Here is a 25,845-nt window from a genome sequence, read left to right as displayed (position 1 = left end):
TTTTTTTTTTAAACGCCTGCTTCTTTTCGAGTGGCTGGAATTTGTGTTCAGGCAATAGCACAGGCTATTTTGCCGAACACAGATTAGCTGCTTGCGCTTTACTGGAATCAATCACCTTGCGTCTCCTAAACAATTATTTAAATACTTGACTACGTCTGGAGCGGAAAGCAGTGTAGCAAAGATGCAGCCAAGGCTAAAACGCGCTCTTCAGGGCTGATCTCCAGTGTTCTGTGGTCGGAGTGCACTGCCTGCTCTGCAAGGGCAGCTATGCCGGGCCTGTCGGGGCGGCGCGCTGGTGTACCTGGCGGCTGTGTTGGAGTACCTGACCAAGATCCTGGAGCTGGCGGGCAACGCGGCCCGCGACAAGACCGGCATCCTCCCCTGACATCTGCAGCTGGCCATCCACAACGACGAGGAGCTCAACGAGCTGATGGGCAAAGTCACTATCGCGCAGGGCCGTGTCCTGCCCAATATTCATGCTGTGCTGTTGCCCTGTCTACACAAGTGACCGACTAGACAAACAGGACTAATGAGAAAATGTTTAATATTTGTAAGTGTTTTAATGTAGTCGAGAAGCAGCAAGTTCGGTAACGTTTACAAAACCTTGCAAGGTTTAGATGGACAGGGCCACTCTAGTGCCCCTCAAGTTACCGTGAAGAGGCTAGTGGGGGTGGTAGCCTAGTATATCGTCAATAGGACCCAGTGTAAAGTAAGGGATAGTCATTGGAAAACCTAAAATAACCTGTGCTTTGAAAATTCTCAACCGAAGCAAAAAACCATTTGGGGCAAAGTATAAGTTAACATTTGTTACTCACTGCTGTATGCCGGTGACTTTTTGGTCTGTGATTTCTCAGATACACGACCCAGGAATCCTGCCATATAACAAAGGTTTCACTGACTGGAGCTAGGTACCGGCAGTCCAGGTGACTCGAGAAAACGTCATAAGACAAAACGTGGCCCTCGGAATCTGGCCCCACAACACATCTACTGAATGAGATTTAGTGTCTTCCAAAGTAGTCTGTTAGAGACTACAGCTTGAGAACCGCAGAATTACAACTTTAGGAAATTAACGCTTTTGGATTGCAGACTGTTAAAGAGAAAAGAGGATTCAACAAAGAGAAGAGAGGATTCAAAAGTGAAGTAATTCATCCAATCAGACTCTCCAGCAATTCACCAATCACTTTGTTGCACTCTTCAGCCAATGGTTTTAAGGCGCGGGACTTTTGAAAATCAACAAGGCCAATTAGAATGTTTCTGAGTATATATAAGAGCTCTCTCCACTATACCCAGTGGCTGAGTGTTTTTTCAGTTAGTCTAACATGGCCCGTACCAAGCAGACTGCACGTAAGTCCACAGGTGGGAAAGCGCCGCGGAAGCAGTTGGCTACTAAGGCAGCTCGGAAAAGCGCTCCGGCCACCGGCGGCGTGAAGAAGCCGCACCGCTATCGGCCCGGCACCGTGGCTTTGCGCGAGATTCGCCGCTACCAGAAGTCGACCGAGCTACTGATCCGAAAGTTGCCCTTCCAACGCCTGGTGCGAGAAATTGCTCAGGACTTTAAGACCGACCTGCGTTTCCAGAGCTCCGCGGTGATGGCGCTTCAGGAGGCCTGCGAGGCCTACCTGGTGGGGCTTTTTGAGGACACCAATCTGTGCGCCATCCATGCCAAGCGAGTGACTATCATGCCCAAGGACATTCAGCTCGCTCGCCGCGTTCGTGGGGAGAGAGCGTAAAGCTTTCTGGGCAATAATTCTATCCAACTCTCAAAGGCTCTTTTAAGAGCCGCCTACTTTTACCCGAAAATAGCTGTGACTAACTGATCTAACTCTGTAAACGTTGGTTGCAGTACTTAATCCTCATTAGATTGTCCAAAGTTGATGGCTAGCTTACTGTATCACCTGCTTTCTTTCCGACATGCCACATCGTAAGTGTGTTCCCTTCTATTAACTGGGTTTTGGGGGTTTGGTGCTTGAGACCCAAGCCATCTATAAAATGAACCCATGTGTCCCATTCGCTAGTGGAATGGGACACATGGGTTCATTTTATAGATGGCTTGGGTCTCAAACTTTAGTCACGTTATCTGTGTACACCCATTATAGAAGCGATTTCTTTTTTTAATTTAAACTGTATTTCTAGTTAATCCTTTTGAGCACTGGCAGTTGAGAATAGGTTTGTTGCTGCTCTTTCATGTCTGAAGCAAGCTATTTGCTCAGTTCCCAGTTCTTGGTCTTTCTGTGAAATAATGTGATTTTGGCTAATAGTTAAGTATCAGAAATTGGTGGCAGAAACCAAAGCCAGATAGGCTAAGTACAGTCAGCATGGGCATTGTTAGAAGTGTAGCTCTTTCAATCCCCATTTAGGGCTGGAGTCAATCTGCATTATACCTCAGATGACTGTCATGAACACTGATTGAAGAAGCCTAGGTCTCATCAGTAAAGGCATCCTGCCTGTGAACTATTAGCAGCAGTGAGTTTTTGCAAAATGCATGTTGATATTACCGAATGAAATATTCTATGACATGTTCTCTAAAGCAAGTGCACAGAACAATTGCCTAAGATAGTTTGATTTCTTTACAGATCAGTTGTCTCAATGTGACATTACAGTCATATGGCAAGGCTTTAGAAAAATCTTTGCTGGGGGTTCAATCAAGACAGCAATCTGTGTAGGGTGGGCCCAGGGAATGGTAATTATTAAAATTCAGGTGCTTCTAATAAACAGCTGGGGCTGAGACTCCTTGCTACATAGCTTTTAATACTCTGATTACCTCTGGTTTGACTAGGCTTAGCAAAGTTTCCTAATTGAATCTGTTTCCTTGTAGTTTGCCTTCAGAGAGAATATACTGGTCTATAAAGGATGACTTTCTGGCTTGCTTGATGACTCTTTCAACACTTGGCTTTGATAAGAATTTCTGAGGGCGCCGGGCGCGGTGGCTCACGCCTGTAATCCTCGAACTTTGTGAGGCTGAGGTGGGTGGATCACCTGAGGTCAGGAGTTCAAGACCAGCCTGGCCATCATGGTGAAACCCCACCTTAAAAAAATAAAAAATAATAAAAAAAAGAATTTCTGAGGGCAACACTATTTTTTTACACCAAGGAGAGCAGATACCATCCTGGGCCTCTTGATTTACAACCAAGATACCCGATGTCATAGAGGACTCTTCCTTTACGGATTAGCACAAGGCCTTGTTTGGGTATTGAGCAGATCCTTTATGACTTTTATTAATTTAGCAACTTGTCAATTTTTTCACATAATGATTTTATTTTAAAAACTTATGTGACATTTCAGAATATATGGGAAAGGAGATAATAGTTTAATAAGACCTATTCAGCTTCAGTATTAACATTGGTGAAATGTGTTTTATCTGTTAATACTTAATCCCACCGGTTTGATTTTTGTGAAGCAAATAGTGTAACCGCCCAATGGGTTCACCTTGCCTGCTGCCTAGACAAAGCTGATTTATCTAGACAGGGAATTACAATAAAAAAAACTTCAGCAGAGCCACCTGAGCTGGAGTCGGTAGTTCTATTGTTACTCAAATCAGCCTCCCCAGCATTCAGGGATGGCGGGGGGGGGGGGGGGGGGGGGGGGGGGGGCGGGTCGCTGATAAGCCAGGAGTCCTGATTGGTCAGGTCAGAGATGTAATTATAGGGAATCAAAGCTGTCTCCTAGGGCTGAGTTAGTTTCTGGGTGGAGGCCACAAAATCGGATAAGTAGCTTTATCAAGCTGGGTGGTGCCAGCTGATCCATCTGGTCTGCAAAATATCTCAAGCAGTGATCTCTGGAGCAGTTTAAGCAGGGTCAGAATCTTGTAGGTCCCAGCTGCAGGACTCTTAAACCATAATTTTTCTTTTATTTATTTTTATTTTTTGGAGACAGTTTCACTCCATAGCCCAGGATGGAGCGCAGTGGTGCAACTTCAGCTCACTGCAACCTTCGCTACTCGGGTTCCAGCGATTCTCCTGCTCAACTTCCCGAGCAGCTGGGATTACAGACATGCACTACCATGCCCAGATAAGTTTTGTATTTTTAGTAGAGACAGGGTTTCATCATGTTGGCCAGGTTGGTCTCCAACTCCTGACCTCAAGTGATCTGCCCACCTTGGCCTCCCAAAATGCTGGGATTACAGGCGTGAGCCACCTCGCCACCTCACCTAAACCATAATTTCTAATCTTGTGACTAATTTGTTAGTGCTACAAAGGCAGTCTAGCCTCCAGGCAAGGAAGGTTGTTTTGGGAAAGGCCTGTTATGTTAGTTTTAAACTATAAGTTTGTCCCAAAGTTAGTTTAGCCTGAGCCTAGGAATGAACCAGGACAGCTTGAAGGTTAGAAGCAAGATGGAGTTGGTTAGGTCAGATCTCTTTCATTGTCTCAGTTACAATTTTGCAATGGCAATTTGAATATCATTTCCTCTCTCTATTTTAACAGGTTATCTGCTACTTAACACCTTATTATGGGCCAGGTACATTGGCTCACACCTGTAATCCCAGCACTTTGGGAGGCTGAGGTGGGCAGATCCCATGACGTTAGGAGTTCATTACCAGCCTGGCCAACATGGTAAAACCCCATCTCTACTAAAAATACAAAAATGAGCTGGGCCGCGCCTGATGGTGCATGACTGTAATCCCAGCTATTTGGTAGGCTGAGGCAGAAGAATCTCTTGAAACCGGGGAACAGGTTGTAGTGAGCTGAGATCATGGCATTGCAGAGTGAGACTCCATCTCAAAAACAAAAACAAAAATATTATGATGCTATCATTACTCATATAAGAAATAGTATTTCTTTTTTAAAAACTTAATATGCCGGGCGCGGTGGCTCACGCCTGTAATCCCAGCACTCTGGGAGGCTGGGGTGGGTGGATCACGAGGTCAAGAGATCGAGACCATCCTGGTCAACATGGTGAAACCCCGTCTCTACTAAAAATACAAAAAATTAGCTGGGCATGGTGGCGCGTGCCTATAGTCCCAGCTACTCGGGAGGCTGAGGCAGGAGAATTGCCTGAACCCAGGAGGCGGAGGTTGCGGTGAGCCGAGATCTCGCCATTGCACTCCAGCCTGGGTAACAAGAGCGAAACTCCATCTCAAAAAAAAACAAAACAAAAAAAAAAAAAACTTAATATGATCCAACATGGATGAAATGTTTCTTTAACATCGATTTTCATTTACTGCAAATACGGTGGTTGAGAGTTTACAATGTGCCAAATGCTGGTCTGTGCATTGGAAATACACCCAGAGAACAAAAGACAAATTTTTGCTCTCATTTGAGTCTGGAATAGATAGAAAATAAACTAGATAGGTAAATAACATATGTAATATGTTAGATGGTGAGAAGGAAAAAAAAAGCAAGACTAAGGAGTGTCATGGGAAGCTGAAATTTACATACGGCAACCAATGAAAACCTCATTTAGCAGACAGTATTTCAGTAAAGAGCTGAAAGGTGAGGAAGCAACCTGTGCACATGTGTTCAGGGAGGAGAGGAGGGAGACTGCTGAGGTACCACAGTGACTCTGGTAATGAGCAGCAGACAATAGGAGATGAGGGTGGAGTAAGGGCAGAATAATTTTCCTTTCAACTCCTACCCTTCACAAAGGTTCTTTGTTGAAACAAACCCATGTAACAAAAGATTAACCAAAGAAAAACAAGCAGAAATATACTAACATACGTATTACATGTACATGAAAGACACCCAGGGAATGAGTACACATTGAGGTGGCTTTGAATTCCAGTTTTTATGTAGTGTCTTCAACAAAGAACAGTACATTTTTAGAGAATTTACAAGATGAAAGAAAAGGACTTTAAGTCTCTGGGGGCAGCAATGTTGGGAAAGCAAATAAAGGGTAGTTAGTAACGCTTGCTTTATAGATTCTTCTGGTGGGTCACCAGCCCGTAAGAGCGAAAGCTCTTTTCAGTACTACTTTTGTTCTCCCTGATAGTGTAAACCAAAAAGTGACTGAGCAGATCTCCATTGATTCACAGGTTTATTTTTGCCAAGACTGAGGATGCACCTGGGAGAAAGACGCAAGTTACACAAAATCTCTGGCCTGTGAGGCCCAGGCAGGCAAATCACTTGAGGTCAGGTTCAAGACCAGCCTGGCCAATATGGCAAAACCCCATCTCTACTAAAACAGAAAAAAAAAAAAAACCTCAAAAAATTAGCCAGGCGTAGTTGTGTACACTTGTAGTCCCAGCTGCTCTGGAGGGCTGAGGCATGATAATTGTTTGTACCCAAGTCACGCCACTGTAATCCAGACTGGGCAACAGAGTGACTCTGTGTCTCAAAAAAAAAAAAAAAAAAAAGAAAAGTTTAGCATATTCTTAGGTAAATAATATACAGAAAAGCTAAAATGGATAAAGGAAATGACTGCCAGAGGATGGGAGAGATGGATGGTAGATAGTTGTAATTTTAAAAAGGGTAGATGGGGAAGAACTCACAACTGAGATAAGACTGAGAAAAAATAATTTTTTTTTCTTAAGAGACAATGCCTCACTATGTTGCCCAGGCTAGTCTCACTTGTGCTCAAGGGATCCTCTCACCTTGGCCTCCAAAAGTACTGGGATTACCAGATGTGAGCTACCACACCAGGCTAAGAAAATAAGTTTTATTTGAGGAATGGGAGTTCTTTTAAATTATCAGACCCAGAGTGACATTAAAATTAAACAGCAATAATATCTTACTCCCCTCCTTGAGCTATGTATTCATCTCTAGATACTGCTTGTTATTGTTACAAGTAGCTATAAGGTTACCTAATAATGCCACATCCCACGCTATAACCCACACCCTATTGCTTAACAATATATGACCAATAACTAATTAATGCTATTTCTGTAAACTGAGAATTCCTGACAAAAAACTTTGTATCAGCCCACCTTCTGTCCCCACTGTTTGGCCTTTAAAAACCCATCTTTAACAAAGCCCAATGGAGCTCATATCAAAGATTACTTGGGCCTGAGATTTCTGAGCTACTGTCCTGACTTTGACTCAGGTAAATTCTTTATAATTTGTGCCTCTGCATCTTTCTTTTAGGCCATAAAGGCTGAAGGAAGTCAACTATTTCACTCCCAAATACACTTCTTTAACAGGTTTTGAGATGGCTCTTTGGAGGGTGTGGGTCAAGATGGCCAGGAGCAGACCTATGTTATTTCTAGTTAAATAATTATAAGCTTGCTTTGCTTATTGTACACCGAAGTTTATACCCTGAACTAAGCTATGTCAAATGTTGGTGCAGTAAAAGAGAAATCAAGCGGCAACAGGAGGCCTAAGGTAAAGACTATCTGAGAGCGCTTAAAGCTGTGGAACACCACGGGGTGGTTGCAGAGCAGAAAACACTGCTTTGGTCCCATGAATGCCTTCTCAATATAGAGTTTTCATGAGGGTCTCATAAAGAGGGTTTATGGAATATCTCTGAGAAGGGAGGTGACCTCTGCTCACAAGATCCTGGAGGGTCTTTGCAGATGGGAGCTTGCAAGGAGGAAAAGCCTTGCAGGGCAGAGACTACCGGAATGTCACAGGTTCTGACTAGGTTCTCAGAATATGGAGTAATTTTGATTGCTTTGTGTCCTCAAGGCTGGGGAGATAAAAGCCCCTTGCTGCATTGGGTGTGGTCAGACCTGGTGGCCTCTTAACCACTGTGCTTCTGATGCATATGTACCTTGACAGCAACCGGTGGTAGAATAAGAATCATGTCTGCTACTGAATACTGCAGACTACTCTTCTACCCTTGGCTATCTTGCCCACATTAGTTTGAAGGCCTCCCCTGATCACCCCCACTCCCTGCTACCCCACTCCTCAATTAACAAGTGTACGCACCTAATAAAATCCTCTGGAAACCAGAGAACTTGGTACCAACGCAGTCCCCACACTTGCATTGGTCCCCTGAACCCATGCTGTACAATTCTACTCTTGTGTATTTGTTTTTATTTTCTTCTCAATCCCTCATCACTGCCAGGACTAAGGGCACCCATGAACGGGGTTGGGGCTGGTACCCTACATGCCACGGTGCCTGGCCATTTTTTTTTTTTTTTGAGACAGTCTCACTTTGCTACCTAGGCTGGAGTGCAGTGGTGTGATCTCAGCTCACTGCAACTTCCATCTCCCAGGTTCAAGCAATTCTTCCTGCCTCAACCTCCCAAGTAGCTGGGATTACAGGTGCCTGCCACTTCTGACTAAATTTTGTATTTCATGGTAGAGACAGGGTTTCGCCATGTTGGCCAGACTGGTCTTGAACTTCTGATCTCAGGTGATCTGCCCGCCTTGGCTTCCCAATGTGCTGGGATGACAGGCGTGAGCCACTGACTGCATCTGGCCTGATTCATATATTTTAGTATTTTTCAAAAGCGTTGTTCCAGATGCCCAAGGACACTCAGTGAACCAAGGGCAGAGGCAGGAAAAAATGAGTGGTGAGTGCTAACCCCATGGAGGACTGCTAGCCCTATTCAAGTATACCAAGTAGTTAACGAAACAGTATTATATGATAATTGATTTAAAATAAAAAAATAAAAGATCTGCAAAGTTACTATCATTTTACTTTTCAGAAGAAAGAATCTAATGTAATCTTTATAAAAAGGCTTTATATACTGTAATATTTTCTGAGATTTGATTATACTAGATATCTATGGATGAGCTCCCAAGTACAAAGAAAACTGCTCCTATTGGCAACAGAACTCCACATTAAAAGTTCTATAATGGTTATAATGTGATGGCTGAATCCATATTTAATAAAAACAAAATTAAATTGTGATGAAGATGATACATGTTCCCAACTACTGATCTTGAGCCCTACTTAAACCTTGACGAAAATTGAGAGATCACATTTCTTCTTAATCCTTCATATTGAGACTATAGTCCAATATGAGATCCAGGGATTTATTTATGATTATAAGTGACAATAATGGACTATCAATTACTTTCACTTTTTCGTAAGTACAGTTAGAGGAAAAGACATGTCTGTGGGTCTACAAAATTTACCCAGATTATTCTGTGAGATTTTTTGGGAGCAATGTCAGTATTATAAGGTCTCTATTTTCTCCTTGAGCTTTTCTTTTCTTTTTTTGGAGACAGTTTTGCTCTGTTGTCCAGGCTGGACTGCAGTGGCATGATCCTAGCTCACTGCAGCTTCGACTCTGCCTGAAGCAATCCTCCCACCTGTTTCCCAAAGCATTTGGATTAAAGGTGTGAGCCATCATCACCCCTGGCCTCCTTACTGATTTTATTTATTTGATTTTTTTTTTCTGAATATAGAGATGAGGTCTCAGGCTGGTCTTGAACTCCTGAAGTGATGCTCCTGCTTCGGAGTCCCAAAGTGCTGTGATTATAGGTGTGAGTCACCACATCGAGCCCTCCTTATGCTTTTCTAATGGAGGATCCAAGAGGCAACATAACCAGTGAAACTACCTCATCCTTATAGTCACATCCACATTTGAAAGATCACTGGGCTGTGGACAGTTGTTCTACTGCTGATAGAGGTGAATGTAGCTTCCTCTTCTCTGGTTCTCTCTTAAGAAGTTCAACCACATTTTGATTTGTTTCTCCTTGTGAAATCTTGTTTCTTTTACAGATGAAATGTTTTAACCTGAAGATTAATCCAGCAACAAGTAAATGAATTTTCTTTTAGAAATTAAGAATCTGGACCCTTCTTGGGTGCAGGACGTATTTAGTTAAGATAAATATAAGTTTATTTTCTGCAGATATGTGGTTCAAAAGGGTATTCTATATCAACAGGTCACCCTTTCTTCCAGCAGTCGTTCTGGAACCCAGATGCCCTCTGTCTTTGTGGCTTGGCTATCCTAAATGTGGCTTCCACATTTGCCCTGCAAGGACAAAGAACATGGGAAAATCCTTTATGGAAAGTTGTTATGCCCCAGGCCTGGAAATGTCAATCTTTACTTTTATTTATGTTCTATTGACAGGAACTTAGCTAAAAGGCCACACCTAACTAGAAGTTGAAAAATGAAGTTTCAATGTGGGCCCAAAGGAAGAAAGAGGTTAAATTAATGACCAGAATAAATAAGAGAAAAGGCATATGAATTTACTAACATGTACACTGCAGAGGGAGGGGTACAGTGATCACCCAATATTACAGTAGGGTACAGATGTTTATCTACCCTACTTCCTGGGGAAATGGGAACTTGAGAAGTGTTTTTACATGTATAGTAAATGATTTTTAGGGGAATTCAATGGGCTTAAAGAACGTGAAAAGGTCTGGGACAATGTCTGTTAGGGCTGTAAAGTAGTTTCTTCCTGTGATATGAGTTCATTTAATGAAAACTCAGGGTACAGACTACAGAATATTGTTTGGTTTGGCAGGCTTGGACTTTAGGCAGATAAGGAACTTCTGAAAATAACTTTATTCTTTGCTTTGGGAGACACAGAGGACTGAGAGATGGGAGAGGTGGGGAGAAAATCAGACCTTCTTCATTTAGCTAGTTTCTTCAGTTCACCATGTAAAAGTGCCATATTTTGGGGTATCGGTTTCTAAGCTACAACAGTGTCATATATCTGTGATTTTAGATATCCTCTTTTTTATTATTATTTTTTCACCCATGGACCCATGCCACAGAAATATCCTCTCTTGTTCTAAATCCATTTCCAGAAAATCTGCTTATCTTCTAAAGTTGCTATGTAGAAGCCCCAGTTTTGTTCTTGATAATGGTAGAAAGAACAGTGAAACAGAGGTCAGAATTCTGTTAGACCCAACTCTAAATAAGCTTGAGCAATCACCTCATCATTATAAAAATTAATTTATTGTTTCTATTTTATAAATGAGGAAACAAGCTGAATGGTTCTGCATAATGCCTAAAATCATCCAGCTAATAAATGGTGTAACAAATTTCAACCCAGAAGTGGGTCTCAAAACTACTAATGTTGAGCATATTCCATTGCTGTGCTATACTTTGTGAAAATAAATAAAATTTGATGTGATAGTGCATTCCCGTAGCCTGTCCTACTCTGGAAGCTGAGATGGGAGAGTTATTAGAGCCATGAACTGGAAGCTGCAGTGAGCTATGATTGCGTCACTGCACTCCAGCCTGTGTGACAAAATGTGACCTCCTCTCTTTAAGAAAACAAAAGGAAAACAGCTGTTGGAATTGCCAAAACACATTGAGCTTGAGAGAGATGTAATAACTTGAGTTCTCTTTTTTCTTATTCTACAATGTGTAGAATTAAGCAACATCAGGGACTAGTCTCCTGCCTTAATTAATGGCCTTTGTTAAAGATGAACTTCCCCTTTGTTTTGCTTTGTGTAGAAGAGGTAAAATGTACCCTTCCTCAGAAGAAAGTCTATAACCAATCAAATTGCTATAACTATGTGCCAACTTTGTATGAAAAATGTAATCTTGCTGAAAGCTCCTCTAGCTCTGCCTACACAAATCAATCTGAACTTCCCTATTTCAAAATGGTATCTATTACTTTGTAGTTTCCAGGTGGTCCATCCTTAAACTTTGTGCTTGAATAAATTCTTTATATTCTTCAGTATGCAAGAAGGGCTTAAACAAAAACAATAAAAATAAATTCTGACCCTTTTGGATATTTTTGTTTGATAAGTTGTATACATTGTTTTCTAGGTAATAAGGACAATATGTCATTCACTTTTGTGGTTTGATTCAAGTAAGGTGGGCATTTCAGATGTGGAAGGCTTTGAGGAACAAGGCTGAGTATCTTGAAATGAGAAAGCTGAGCTTTTTTTGTTTGTTTTGTTTTGTTTTTTTTGGTAAAGACGGGGTTTCACCATGTTGGTCAGGCTGGTCTTGAATTCCTGACCTCAGGTGATCTGCCTGGCTTGGCCTCCAAAGTGCTTGGATTACAGGCGTGAGCCACCACACCCGGCCAAAAGCTGAGCTTTTTAAAGCAAAAGGCAGCTGGGTAGTGGCTCACACCTGTAAACCCAGCACTTTGGGAGGCTGAGGTGGGTGGATCACCTGAGGTCGGGAGTTGGAGACCAGCCTGACCAACATGGAAAAATTCTATCTCTACTAAAAATATAAAATTAGTTGGGCACGGTGGGACATGCCTGTAATTCCAACTACTCAGGAGGCTGAGGCAGAGAATTGCTTGAAGTCTTGAGGTGGAGGTTGCAATGAGCACAAATCATGCCATTGCACATTGCACTCCAGCATGGGCAACAAGAGTGAAACTCCATCTCATAAATAAATAAATAAAGCAAAAGGCAAGGTTGAATCTTCTTGGGTGGGGGGCAGAGGGGGTCAGTGCATAAAGAACATTGACTCCAATAGGTGTGTCTTCAAGTGAGTTGCAAGATAGAGGACAGGACTAAGCCAGGTAGAATGGGAGTTTCTATACCAGATTGCTGAAACTAGAATGGATATTTAAAACAGCATAGCTGGCCATGAGCGGTGGCTCATGCCTATAATCCCAGCACTTTGGAAGGCCAAAGTGGGAGGATCACCTGAGGTCAGATCGAGACCAGCAGGACCAACATGGAGAAATCCTGTCTCTACTAAAAATACAAAATTAGCCGGGCATGGTGGTGCATGCTTGTAATCCCAGCTACTCGGGAGTCTGAGGCAGGAGAATCACTTGAACCCGGGAGGTGGAGGCTATAGTGAGCCAAGATATGCTATTGCACTCCACTCTGGGTAACAAGAGCAAAATTCCGTCTCAAAAAAAGAAAAAACCAAACAAACAAAGGCATTGACCAGCACAATAGCTCACGCCTGTAATCCTAGCACTTTGGGAGGCCAAGGCAGGTGGATCACTTGAGCCCAGGAATTTGAGACCAGCCTGGGCAACAAGGCAAAACAACATCTCTACAAAAAATATTTAAAAATTTGCCAGGCATTTTGGTGTGTGTCCCTGTAGTCCTAGCTACTTGGATCACCTGAGTCAAGGGATGTCGAGGCTGAACAAAACAAAAAGTGCCATTGGACTCCAAACTCAGTCTAATCTCATTCACCATAGGCATTCAGTCTGACCATGTAGCCCTGACTTCACTTTTCAAGGTATTTTTCTGATTTCCCAAGCCCTATGTTGATTGTAAACAGCAACATTTGAAGTCAGTGCTGTCTAGTCACCTTAAAATGAACATCTGATTCTAGAGTTATATTGTTTTCTTAAATTCCTAACTGAAGCAATTCTTTCCAATGTTTCCTTTTTTTTTTCTTTTATACAGCCACCTATATTGCTCTTCAGTGACATATTGAGCAGCCATGCCTTTGGTATGCAGGTTGTCTGTAGAGGGCCAATGAAACAGCTAAAACGGGTGTTAGCAGTGGGCAGTCAATTTATGACCCCATAAATATTGAGTACTTGATGAACATGTGGTGCCTCACAATGTTTGGCAGCTGTTTCTTTCATCTCTTCCTGTCTCTGAGTAGTGCAGCACACACAAGCCCTACTTTCTCTACGTCTAACATGTCTCAAAGGCTACTCATTTATGATTGAGTATAAATACAGGTTTTGAATTTTGTCTACATTTCACAAACATCTTGTGTAAGTAATACTTAACACATCTTACGAATTTCATCTGTCCTGTTTGTTGGGTAGGTCCTCCATAGCAGAATTCAATAGCAGAATATATTTGAGAATATTTCAAATAATAAGACACACACACGTTTTATGTATATATGTGTGTGTGTGTATATATATGTAGAGAGAGAGAGAAAAATTTCCTAAGGATATTAGAACTCCCATGTCTTCCCATTTCTGAGCTGTATTAGCTTTGTGTGAGGGAGAAGTAGATTTTCATTAACTAGTAACTATTTTATGTTAGTTCCAGAGGTATCAAATACTAAGTCATACAGGTAAACATTTAAAAACCTTTTATTAAAAATTATTTGCATAAATAACATACAATATTTTCTGTCTTATCATATTACTTTCTACATTTCAGTGTGATTGTACATTTTAGTAAAGCACTTCTATGAAATCCTTATCAACCAGTGAGATGAAACACGGCTAGATGGGAATATAAATGAGTAGCCTCTATTTTTAGCTGTAGTGCCATCAATACAGACTTGAACTCTGTTCTCTTCATTCCTCTCATGGCTCTCTACTCCTCCTCCCTGGCCCCTAGGGAGGAGGCAAGAATGTCTACTTTCAAAATCCATGCTGCTGGCTCCTCTTCTACTATCTCTCTTGCTCCACCCTCCCTCCAGAACTGCCTTCTGGAACTTGCAAGTTTTTTAGAGTAGGTTAATTGTTTTAGGGAATTTAAATTCAGTCCCATTAAAAGCCAGTTAAAAGAAAAAAAAAATGGTGTCCAAGCTGGAGTGCAATGGTGTGATCTCAGCTCACCACAACTTCCACCTCTGGGGTTCAAGCAATTCTTCTGCCTCAGCCTCCCCAGTAGCTAGGATTACAGGCATGTGTCACCACGCCCTGCTAATTTTGCATTTTTAGTAGAGACGGGGTTTCTCCATGTAGGTCAGGCTGGTCTCGAACTCCCAACCTCAGGTGATCTGCCCGCCTTGGTCTCCCAAAGTGGTGGGATTACAGGCATGAGCCAACATGTCTGGCCTATGCTTCCTTCTTTAGTTTTTGAGTTAATTGTATAAATATGCACTTTAGATTTCAATCCAGGTAAAGGACAGGGAACATTTCTTTCTCACTGCTCTTTCTTAAATATTTTCCGTAATTTAATAGGTTCTCAATAAATGAATAAACTCAAAGTACTAGTCCATCCACCAGATACTTCTGAGGAAAAATTTTTAGGTACATCTCAAATCTAGGATCTTAAAATACTCTTTCCTGGCCGGGCGCGGTGGCTCACGCCTGTAATCCCAGCACTCTGGGAGGCCGAGGAGGGTGGATCACGAGGTCAAGAGATCGAGACCATCCTGGTCAACATGGCGAAACCCCGTCTCTACTAAAATTACAAAAAATTAGCTGGGCATGGTGGCGCGTGCCTGTAATCCCAGCTACTTGGGAGGCTGAGGCAGGAGAATTGCCTGAACCCAGGAGGCGGAGGTTGCGGTGAGCCGAGATCGCGCCATTGCACTCTAGCCTGGGTAACAAGAGCGAAACTCCGTCTCAAAAAAAAAAAAAAAAAAAAATACTCTTTCCTTACCTCCTGCTACCCCCACAAGAGAAATGCCTATGAGGGTGGAGGAAGGTTGGGGTTTCAGCCTGTATTACCCCACCATTGCAATCGGTAATCTCAGTATTTGAAAAATCCACAGCAGAAATTGTACATGTATTTTTAGTGATTCCTGTTAGCCTTTTTTAGTTAAGACGGCCTGAGCCTGGCTTCTTTGGTGACCGGCAACTGTTACCTAAAAACAAAGACACATTGTTGCCAGGTCCTTTGTTTTTTATACTCTTTGCTCAACTTTGTTTTACAAATCTAAATTTTTTCAATGACACCTAAAACCCCACATATTACTTGCAGAGTAACTAAAGCTTTACTCCATGGTATTTTTTTTCATCCCCATAAAGTATGTCTCCTAGTCACCGTCTATTAAGAAATTGAAATTTTTAGGGCTGGTCATTGACACCGAAATGGTTGAACCGGAGAGGCAGAGGTTTCAGTAAGCCAAGATTACACCGCTGTACTCCAGCCTGGGCCACAGACAAGATTCCATTTTTTAAAAACCTTGAAATTTTTCAGGTAGTTGGTAAATTACTATTTTCCAGTTGACATTAACCTCCCTGAGACTCCTACAAATATCACATGCTATCTAGTACGGGTTCACCATTAAAGGCCCTCATTGTAGTTTCAACTTATTTTTAATCTTCAAATTAACCAGTTCCAGCTTGGTAAAAGTGCTGCCTGGAATTCACTGCATCTTAAACTACACACTCATTTTTTAGTTCCCAAAGAAGAATGTCCACTTCTCCTGTTGTGTCAAATTACCTGCCTCAGTAACACAAGGCAAGGCCGAAGTGGGAAAAATTGCCTGAGTTCAGTAACAGCCTCGGATAACGTAGTAAGACACCACCTTTATAAAGACAAATAAGCCCTAAAAACTAAGTGTTTGTCAGAGGAACAGGATGAATACAGCAGCACCTAGTATTAAAATTCTTAATTGAGATGGTAAAGTGGCTCTGAAAAGAGTCTTCGGGTTTGAATATGCTTACATTCACTTGGAGCTGGTGTACTTGGTGACGGCCTTGGTGCCCTCCGACACGGCGTGCTAGGCCAGCTCCCCGAGAAGCAGCAGGCGCACGGCCGTCTGAATCTCCCCGGAGGTGATGGTCGAGCGCTTGTTGTAAATGCACCAGGCGGGAAGCCTCGTCCGCGATGCGCTAAGATGTTGCTGAGGAAGGAGTTCGTGATTCCCGCGGATTTGGAGGAGATGCCGGTGTCGGGGTGCACCTGCTTCAGCACCTTGTACACGTACACGGAGTAGCTCTCCTTGCGGCTGCGCTTGCGCTTCTTGCCGTCCTTCTTCTGCGCCTTGGTCATCGCCTTCTTGGAGCCTTTCTTCGGTGCGGAAGTGGAGTTAGCTGGCTCAGGCTTCACAAAAAGCTAAAGGAACAAAGAATACACCCAAGAATGAATCATTTCAACACCATAGCTAGCTATTTTTGTAGGCCTTCTATGCAAATAGGTGCTTAATCCTTCTTAATCCCTGATTGGACCAAATCAGCCAATAAAAAAGTTAAATTCAACTCTACTTTTTGATTGGATATCTATCCGAAACCTATCCTAAATTCTTTTCTATACCGTTGGGGGATAAAGCGTAGTTTTTCATTCAAAACGTTAAGAAAAAAATGCCTTTCCAGTATCATCTAGCTATAAGTTCAGTCTCCTTAGTGCGAATCTAAACAGAAACAAAGACGGATATTATGTTTCTAGTTTCCTACCCAATTGCAGATTCCAGATTTAAAATTATCTACGAATAACTAATTCTAAAATGGAAATTAGCTAAAGATTTACATGTTTCCAGAATTGTACCATTGGCATTCTTTTGTAATCTGATCAAGGTCGTCAGCATTCTTACATAAAAACTTAAGTTTTTTCAGGAGTCAAAGGATGAACACATTTCAAGAGCGATGGGATTTTAATGTCCCCTAGGAATGGAGTGTCTGGAAGTGAAACCAGTGCTTATTGGAAGGCTCAGAATATATGAAATAGGGTACATATGTTGAAAATAAAATATTTCTTCAAAGTAAGAATTTTAAACAAAACATTAAAGGACAAATTGAGCTGGACCAATCACGTTCAAAGGCGGAATTTTTGAAATCGCTCCAGAACTGCAGAACGTTCACTTCAGTCTCTCAAACATAATCCCAAACAAATTTATTAAAATAAAATCAGTGAAGGTACATAATACAGGTAGGCACATAAAACATAATAAAAGGTAAGGAACTAGAAGAAAGAAACCAAACACATTTCCACAGGTTAAGGTTTTTTAAATGAGACCCGGTAACCAATCAGAAGTCCTATCACATTACATATTTCAGGGCGCGAAACTGGAAGAATCGGACCAATCAGAAGGACTTTGCCTTTATAAATAGGAGTAAGACCAGCTGTTTCTTCAGTCGCGGCCATTTTCTGAAACGCCTTCTCATGGCTCGTACGAAGCAAACAGCTCGTAAGTCCACTGGCGGCAAAGCGCCGCGCAAGCAGCTGGCCACCAAGGCTGCTCGCAAGAGCGCTCCGGCCACCGGCGGCGTGAAGAAGCCACACCGCTACCGGCCAGGCACCGTGGCTCTGCGCGAGATCCGCCGCTACCAGAAGTCGACCGAGCTACTGATCCGCAAGTTGCCTTTCCAACGACTGGTGCGAGAAATTGCTCAGGACTTTAAGACCGACCTGCGTTTCCAGAGCTCCGCGGTGATGGCGCTGCAGGAGGCCTGCGAGGCCTACCTGGTGGGGCTGTTTGAGGACACCAACCTGTGCGCCATCCATGCCAAGCGGGTGACTATCATGCCCAAGGACATCCAACTCGCTCGCCGCATTCGCGGAGAGAGGGCATAAGTTGTACTAAGAGCGAGTACCAACGTAAACCAAAGGCTCTTTTCAGAGCCACCAACAGTTTCATTTTAAATGAGCCGTAGCGCTGGGGAGTAAAGTCTACTAAAAACGAGGATGGACGGGTAGGCGGCGAGTGGTGGAGGGTTAGGTGATGGGGGTTGGGCCTGAGGCTCCTAAACTAGGCTTTTTGCGACCAAGAGCGGCAGCTCAACACTAATCCCTTAACTGGGAGCCTGAGGCGGTAGGAGTACTTGAGGTAAGGATTTCGAGACTAGTCTGGCTAATGTGATGAAACCCCCGTCTTTTTAAAGGTGTAGTAGCGCCCTCTTGGTGTCCCTGCTATTCCTGGAGCTGAGGCAGGAGAATCAGTTTAACCGGGGAGGCGAATGTTGCCTTAAGCCGACATCGCGCCAGTGTACTCCAGCCTTGGCGACAGCAAAACCCACTCTCCAAACAAAAAAGAAAACGGTTGTGTGGTGAGGCAAAACCAAAACTGCAGGGGAAAAGTAGAAAACGTGCGCACAAAAGTGTAGGAAAGCTTTGCAACAGTATGGGGACTTAAATAATCACCTTAATTTTTTCTGACTTACCCTGAGGATCCATTTGAGACACATAAGCAGGAGAAATTGATAAGAGTTAATACGAATTTTACATGTCACGGGAGCCTTCCAAAGGAAAGCCCCAAGTTCCAGGTGGATCCGCGCACTGAAATACTAAAATGGTACGGCAATAAACGAAATGTTCTAAGATGGCGGGGTTCTTAGGCTAAAGTAGTTAAGGGGATGGAAACGTAACGAAGAATGTATGTATTAGTTTAATAAGCTTTGTGCAGATTTTCCTCTGCCTCAACTTCCCGACCTAGATAAGAATTTTTCTCTGGTATAGGGAGGACATCTTTTCACCGGGAAGTTGAACTCGGCTTTAGAAACGAGTTCGAAGTATTTTTTTCTAGCCCTTGCTGTTTTTCACAGAATGGTCAATGCCAGCTTAGCGTTATTTTGAGGTGTTTTGTTCTGAACTCAAATAGAAACGCACAGGGAAAACTGGGTTCAGGAAAGTTCTATTGCAACTTTTTTTTTTTTTTGAGACAGTCTCCCTCTGTCGCCAGGCACCAGGCTGAAGTGTAGTGGTACGATTTCGGGTCACTGCAACTTCCGCCTTCCGGGTTCAAGCAATTCTACCTCAGCCTCCCAAGTAGCTGGCACTACAGTCGCGTGCCACCACGCCCAGCTAATTTTTGTGTTTTTTGGTAGAGACAGGTTTTCATCATGTTGGCCAGGATGGTCTCAATCTCAATCTCGTGATCCCCCCGCCTCGGCCTCCCAAAGTGCTGGGATTACAGGCGTGAGCCATTGCGCCTGGCCACATTTTTTTTTTTTTTTTTTGGAAACGGAGTTTTGCCCTTGTGGCCCAGCTTGGAGTGCAGTGGTGCGATCTCAGCTCACTGCAGCCTCCTCTTTCCGAGTTCAAACATTATCCTCCTTCAGCCTCCCAAGTAGCTGGGATTTTAGATGCCCACCACCATGCCCGGCTAATTTTTAGTAGAGATGGGGTTTCGCCATGTTGGCTAGGCTGCTCTTTATCTCCCGACCTCAAGTGATTCCCCCTGCCTCGGCCTCCCACAGTGCTGGGATTACAGGCGTGAGCTACCGCGCCTGGCCGTAACTTGTATTTTTTTTTAGACTTTCACCTTTGTAATCCAGGCTAGAATGCAGTGGCGCGATGCAGTACCCAGGCTGTCTGCACCTCCCGCCTCCCGGGTTCAAGGGATTCTCCTGCCTCAGCCTCCCGAGTAGCTGGGACGACAGGCGTACGACCTCTTGCAGTAGGCTCTTTTTTTTTTGAGACAGAGTCTCGCTCTGTCACCCAGGCTGGAGTGCAGTGGCACGAACTTGGCTCACTGCAACCTCTGCCTCCCAGGTTCAAGCAATTCTCCTGTCTCAGCCTCTCAAGTAGCTAGGACTACAGGCACGCAGCACCACACTTGGCTAATTTTTGTATTTTTAGTAGAAGTGGGGTTTCACCGAGTTGGCCAAGTTTGTCTTGAACCCCTGATCTCAAGTGACGCCTGTGGTCCTCCAGCAGCCCGGATGAGCCGAGGAGAACCCGGAGCCCAGCGAAGTCTTGCCCCAAGCTGTAGCCCCACCTGCCTGCACGCGCCTGGGAGTGGCTTCCGGGAGCCGGGAGGCCATCGTGGCGCAGGCGCGCTGGGACTGAGAGGTCGGAGGCTGCGGTGGACCCAGCTGAATCGCGGATCCTGGACTAGAAAGCAGATTTGGGGTCGCAGATTGGGGGTTGGTGCCGGGTGGGGGTGGGAGGAGCCGCGGCTCAGGAGCTGGTTGTTGGGGAGCTGAGAAGCCACCGTCTTGAGTAAGTTCCTCCGCTTCGGAGCCAGGGGCCAAGGCAGAGCAGAACCTCAGGTCCTGAGCTCCATAGACCCCGTCTACACCGCTTCCGGGCACCGAATCCGGGACGCGGAACCGCGGAGGATCCACAGGGCGGCTGTCAGGGGCGACGCCGTGGAAGTGGAGCTGCCTGGCGCGCAGGAGCGGAGACCTGGACGCCCGGGACAAGCCGCACAGTTAGCGGGGTTCAGCCCGGGGTGGGAGGGTTCCCTAGGCCCGGCTTCCCCCCGGGACGGGGCCTTGGAGGGCGCCGGGCACCCTCAGAGCAGCGGAGCCAAATGAGCCTCAGCTGCTTTATCCCACCTAATTCCCCAGCTGGGGCACTTGGTGGAGAATGTGAGTGATTTAACTCACAAAGTTAGGTATATAGTGCTGTTATTTTTAACATTCACGTTTAAAACATGGTGTTTTATACATTACAGGAGGTCCCTACTGAGCGAACTCTCCCCTATCAAAAATGCCGGGAAGTCATTTTCAGTAGGCGAAAATTTCGCAGATAAAACTGCCCGTTTTACATAGATCGGTTCTTTACTGAAGGGTTTAGAGGGAAACTTGGAAGTGGGAGGTGGGTTTTGTGTTCTTGAATGAGAAGACACATTTTTCTCAAAATGTGAGCTCTTTCTGTGTGTATCAATTTTATGTAAACCGAATGAAAATATCAAGGCTTTAACATTTTTGCACGACACCTGCTGTCTTTTACTATTGTGACGATATTTTAAATAATTTTATAATGGACTGAAAAAACACTGGCTTCTCTAGATATTAAAATGTGCTATTAACTTCTATAATTAATTGTTTACTCACAGCTGAAAATACAGATAAATGCATGGAACTGAACAGGAAATGTAGAAACACTGAAATGATATAAGATATATGTAAGGATTGATAATGTTCACAGATATGAATAGAAAAGGATGAATTATTAATGAAAAAATATCTGCTCTTTGAAGAAAACTAATGAAATTTTATATCACAAACATGAGTGACTGATGGAACACAGATTGAAACTTTTACATATGCAAGTGAGAAAAGTATCAGAAGGAAACACAAATGCTTATTTTACAGGTGTATTTTGTTGACAAAGGCCTTCCTAAGAATGCAGCGGCAGGCATTCTGAAGGTTGACTTAGGAAACTAAAAATGAATTTAAACTTTATCTCCTATCTTTCAAACAAAAGAATTTCTGAAGTTAGAAAATAGTAGAAGATAACCTTTAACTGCCCTTTCAAAAGTTTATCAGTCTTAAACACTAATATTAATCATTGGAAAGTCTGATTAGCATATATTCTCTAAATGTAAGTTTTGAATAAAATGACCCATACCTATTCATTTGAATCATGGGTTTTCTTTGGCTTCAAGTTGTTTGAAAAATCAAAGAATTAGTTTGTTTAAAAAACGTGTTACTGTTATTTCAGTGTTCTTTCGCATACTACTTTAAGAACTGAAATGTATTTAAGTGCCACTTATATCCCTACAACTGCCCTAGGCCTGCTGAGTATACCAAGTGCTACTTAATGTAAGGACTCATGGATTGTGTGATGCCCCAATATTACATATGTCAATTAAATAATTTTTAAAATGCTTCCAATTATAGTTGTAATAAATCTTGAATTATAAGTGACATTCAAATATCAGAGGTGTTAAAATGTGACCATCTTTAAGTCATCCTACAAAGTAGGTTTAATTGTATTATTTTACTTAATTAAAATTTTTTTGTTGAGTAGTAATAATAGAAATAATCCGAGAACTCTGGGAGGCTGAGGTGGGAGGATCGCTTGATGCCAGGAGTTTGAGACCAGCCTGAACAACAAAATGAGATTCTTATTCTACATAAAATTTTATTTTTTATTTTTTTTCTGAAAGTAAATTTTTAATAGGGAAAGATTGAGGTTGAACAGAAGAATGGCTGGAGAGAATCAAGTGTGAGCTTAATGTACTTAGAGTTACATATTCTTTTTTTTTAAGAAAAAGGAAGAGGCGGGGCGCGGTGGCTCACGCCTGTAATCCCAGCACTTTGGGAGGCCGAGGCGGGTGGATCACGAGGTCAAGAGATCGAGACCATCCTGGTCAACATGGTGAAACCCCGTTTCTACTAAAAATACAAAAAATTAGCTGGGCATGGTGGCGTGTGCCTGTAATCCCAGCTACTCAGGAGGCTGAGACAGGAGAATTGCCTGAACCCAGGAGGCGGAGGTTGCAGTGAGCCAAGATCGCGCCATTGCACTCCAGCCTGGGTAACAAGAGCGAAACTCCGTCTCAAAAAAAAAAAAAGAAAAAGGAAGAGAGAAAAAAGAAAAAAAAAGAATGAAGAAGAGGAAGAAAAGGGAAGAGAAAGAGGGAGAGAGAACGGGAATATTGCTTTATTGCCCAGGCTAGAATGCAGTCTAAAAATGGGAATTGAAAACCTCTTTCATGCCAATAATTGTGCTTAACAATGGAGACAGGAAGGAATAAGGGAAGAAAATAACAAACAAGCAGCCAACCAATATTTCATTTAAACCTATGAAATGCTATGCAATTATTGAGGAGTGATTTACTTCCAATTATATAGTCACTTTTGGAATAGGTGTGATATGGTACTGATAAGACTGTATGTTTTGTATATTTGAAGTGGAGAGTTCTATAAATGTTTATTAAGTTTACTTGTTCTGGGTCTGAGTTCAAGTCCTGGATATCCTTGTTAATTTTCTATCTCGTTGATCAGTCTAATATTGACAATGTGATGTTACAGTCTCCCACTATTGTGTGGGAGGCTAAGTCTCTTTATAAGTCATTAAGAACTTGTCTTATGTATCTGGGTGCTCCTGTATTGGGTGCGTGTATATATAGGATCGTTAGCTCCTCTTGTTGCATTGATCCTTTTACTATTATGTAATGTCCTTCTCTGCCTCCTTTGATCTTTGTTGCTTTAAGGTTTATTTTATCAGAGGTGAGAATTGCAACTCCTGCTTTTTATTTGTTTATTTATGTTTGCTCTCCGTTTGGTTGGTAAATCTTCCTCTGTCCCATTGAGTCTTTGTGTATCGTTGCATGTGAGATGGGTCTGGATACAGCGTACTGATGGGTTTTGGCTTTTTATCCAGTTAATATATATGAGTTTAATACTGCCATTTGATGCTAGCTGGATATATTTTTGGAAAGGCTGATACTGGTTGTTCGTTTATATGTGTAGTGCTTCTTTCAGAAGCTTCTGCAAAGCAGGCCTGGTGATGGTAAAATCTCTAAGTACTTGCTTGTTTGCAAAAGATTTTATTTTTCCTTCACTTTTGAAGCTCAGTTTGGCTGGATATGAAATTCTGGGTTGGAAGTTCTTTTCTTTAAGGATGTTGAATATTGGCCCCCACTCTTTTCTGGCTTGTAGGGTTTCTGTTGAGAGATCTGCTGTAAGTCTGATAGGCTTCCCTTTGTGGGTAACCTGACCTTTCTCTCTAGCTGCTCTTAGTATTTTCTCCTTCGTTTCAACCCTAATGAATCTGACGATTATGTGCCTTGGGGTTGGTCTTCTTGAGGTATATCTTTGTGGTGTTCTCTGTATTACCTGGAGTTGAATATTGTCCTGTCTTACTAGGTTGGGAAAATTTTCCTGAATAATCTCCTGAAGAGTATTTTCCAACTTGGATTCATTCTCTTCGTCACATTCAGGTACACCTATCAAACATAGATTAGGTCTTTTCACATAGTCCCATATTTCGTGGAGACTTTGCTCATTCTTTTTTATCCTTTTTTCTCTAATCTTGACTTCTCGTTTTATTTCGTTAAGTTGGTCTTCGAACTCTGATATCCTTTCTTCTGCTTGATCAATTCGACTGTTAAAACTTGTGCATTCTTCACGAAGTTCTCGTGTTGTGTTTTTCAGCTCCATTAATTCACTTACATTCCTCTCCAAATTGTCTATTCTCGTTAGCATTTCGTCAAACCTTTTTTCAAAGTTCTTAGTTTCTTTGCATTGGGTTAGAACAAGTTCTTTTAATTCACAGAAGTTTCTTATACCTTCTGAAGCCTACTTCTGTTAATGGAACGCACTCGTTCTCCATCAGGGCTTGCTCTGTTGCTGATGAGGAACTGTGATCACCTGCAGAGGGAGAGGCATTCTGATTTTGGGTATTCTCAGGCTTTTTACGCTGGTTTCTTCCCATCATTGTAAATTTATCCGCCTGTCGTCTTTGTGATTTCTGACTTTCAAATTAGGTTTCTGAGTGGACGTCCAACTTGTTGATTCCCAGTGCCGAAATCTGAGCAATCCACTGCGCCGGCCAAAACAGCGGCGTCAAGATTGATGGTGCTTTTCTGCCCGGGAATCGGCCAAAAGGGGACCCAGTCCCGCTCACTCTGCACCAAGAACCACCGCGCCAGCCACAAGAGTTATACTAGCGACCCGTGGGGCTCCTCCGCTGGAATCTCCTGGTCCGTGAGCAACAAAAATTCGTCTGAAAGTGTGGCATCCTCTCGTTCTCTGCACTTTCACTAGGAGCTACTATCCCGAGCTGCTAGTGGTCAGCCATCTTGGGTCTCTCTCCAAAATTTTAAATTAGTAGCTGGGCATGCTGGTGCACATCTGTAGTCCTGGCTACTCAGGAGGCTGGGGATGGAGGATAGCTTGAGCCCAGGAGTTCCATGCTACAGTGAGGTACGATTACACCATTGCACTCCAGCCTGGGCAAAAGAGTGAGACCTTCTCTCCAAAAACAAAAATCTAACAATTTTGAGTTGTTGCTGTAGGAACTATTTAAATAGTTTACATAGATTCTCATTTAAGCATCATGATGTCCTATGAGATAGCTATTATTGTTGTTTTTATTAATTAGGAAGTTGAGACACAGAAAGGCTAATAGCTGGTAAATTACAGAGTTTAAAATAGGAGTGAAACTCTAGTTGAACTGAATCCAAAGACTGAGCTCTTTCTATTCAAATAGGCTGCTGTTTTCATTAAGGTAGTGAGGAATAAGAGCTAATAAGTATTGTACTTTCTTCAAGAAAAATAAGGAAGAGGAAAATCATGCTGTTCAGTGTTTACAATTCCGTGAATGACTGTTATGTTTTGAGTATTGCACTACAGTTTCCTAAAAGGCCCTCTTACAGTTGTACTACTGCTCTGCATTTGGCCTGTGCCAGTGGCTGTGTGGAAGTGGTCACTCTCCTGGTGAACAGAAAATGCCAGGTTGACATTTGTGACAAAACAGAACACCTTTAATACAGGTATATAGTAGCCAACTTTTCAGCGTGACATGGGTTTGATTTATATATACATATATAATTAAAATAAATGTATCTTATTTAAAATATAACTAGTTGGTGAAACCTGTGGAATGTGTATTTTGAATTCTTAGAATTTACAATCTATTTCTTGATCTAATATGGACAGGCTGTACATTTCCAGGAAGACACTTGTGCCATCATTCTGCTGAAACATGGCACCAACCCGCATCTTAAGGATATTGATGACATCATTGCTCTCCATTATGCTGGGTATAATGAGATTAAGTTACTGGCAGAAAAACTGCTTTCTCGTGATGCAAACATTCAAGCAATGGACAAGGTGTAGATCAACTTTCTTTTTTTTTTTTTTGAGATGG

The 25,845-nt window shown here is 42.7% G+C and overlaps 2 protein-coding genes and 1 long non-coding RNA gene across 3 annotated transcripts; 2 read left to right on the top strand and 1 right to left on the bottom strand.

The window, feature by feature from the left end:
- Positions 1-1,255: 1,255 nt before the first annotated feature.
- Positions 1,256-17,871, top strand: LOC105721447 (uncharacterized). Its single transcript, XM_064363122.1, has 4 exons — positions 1,256-1,726; positions 11,237-11,241; positions 16,038-16,284; positions 17,355-17,871. Exons 1-4 carry the CDS (start codon positions 1,320-1,322, stop codon positions 17,869-17,871), a joined length of 1,176 nt encoding a protein of 391 aa, XP_064219192.1. The 5' UTR covers positions 1,256-1,319.
- On the bottom strand, positions 7,781-16,481 carry LOC105721511 (putative histone H2B type 2-D). The gene is made up of 2 exons (XM_021667647.2): positions 16,026-16,481; positions 7,781-9,799 (listed from the first exon to the last, which is right to left on the bottom strand). Exons 1-2 carry the CDS (start codon positions 16,351-16,353, stop codon positions 9,771-9,773), a joined length of 357 nt encoding a protein of 118 aa, XP_021523322.2. The 5' UTR covers positions 16,354-16,481; the 3' UTR covers positions 7,781-9,770.
- A 2,340-nt stretch (positions 17,872-20,211) lies between the features above and the next one.
- On the top strand, positions 20,212-24,672 carry LOC135269234 (uncharacterized). Its single transcript, XR_010337560.1, has 3 exons — positions 20,212-20,238; positions 23,841-23,914; positions 24,461-24,672. It is a non-coding gene; the product is annotated as an uncharacterized LOC135269234 (long non-coding RNA).
- Positions 24,673-25,845: the final 1,173 nt, after the last annotated feature.

This window comes from Aotus nancymaae, unplaced genomic scaffold (assembly GCF_030222135.1).
Source record: "Aotus nancymaae isolate 86718 unplaced genomic scaffold, 86718_ANA_hifiasm-v0.15.2.pri h1tg000051l, whole genome shotgun sequence".
Classification (NCBI taxonomy): Eukaryota; Metazoa; Chordata; class Mammalia; order Primates; family Aotidae; genus Aotus; species Aotus nancymaae.
The sequence above is the reverse complement of the archived record's forward strand: the minus strand, read 5'-3'. Positions and strand labels throughout refer to the sequence as shown.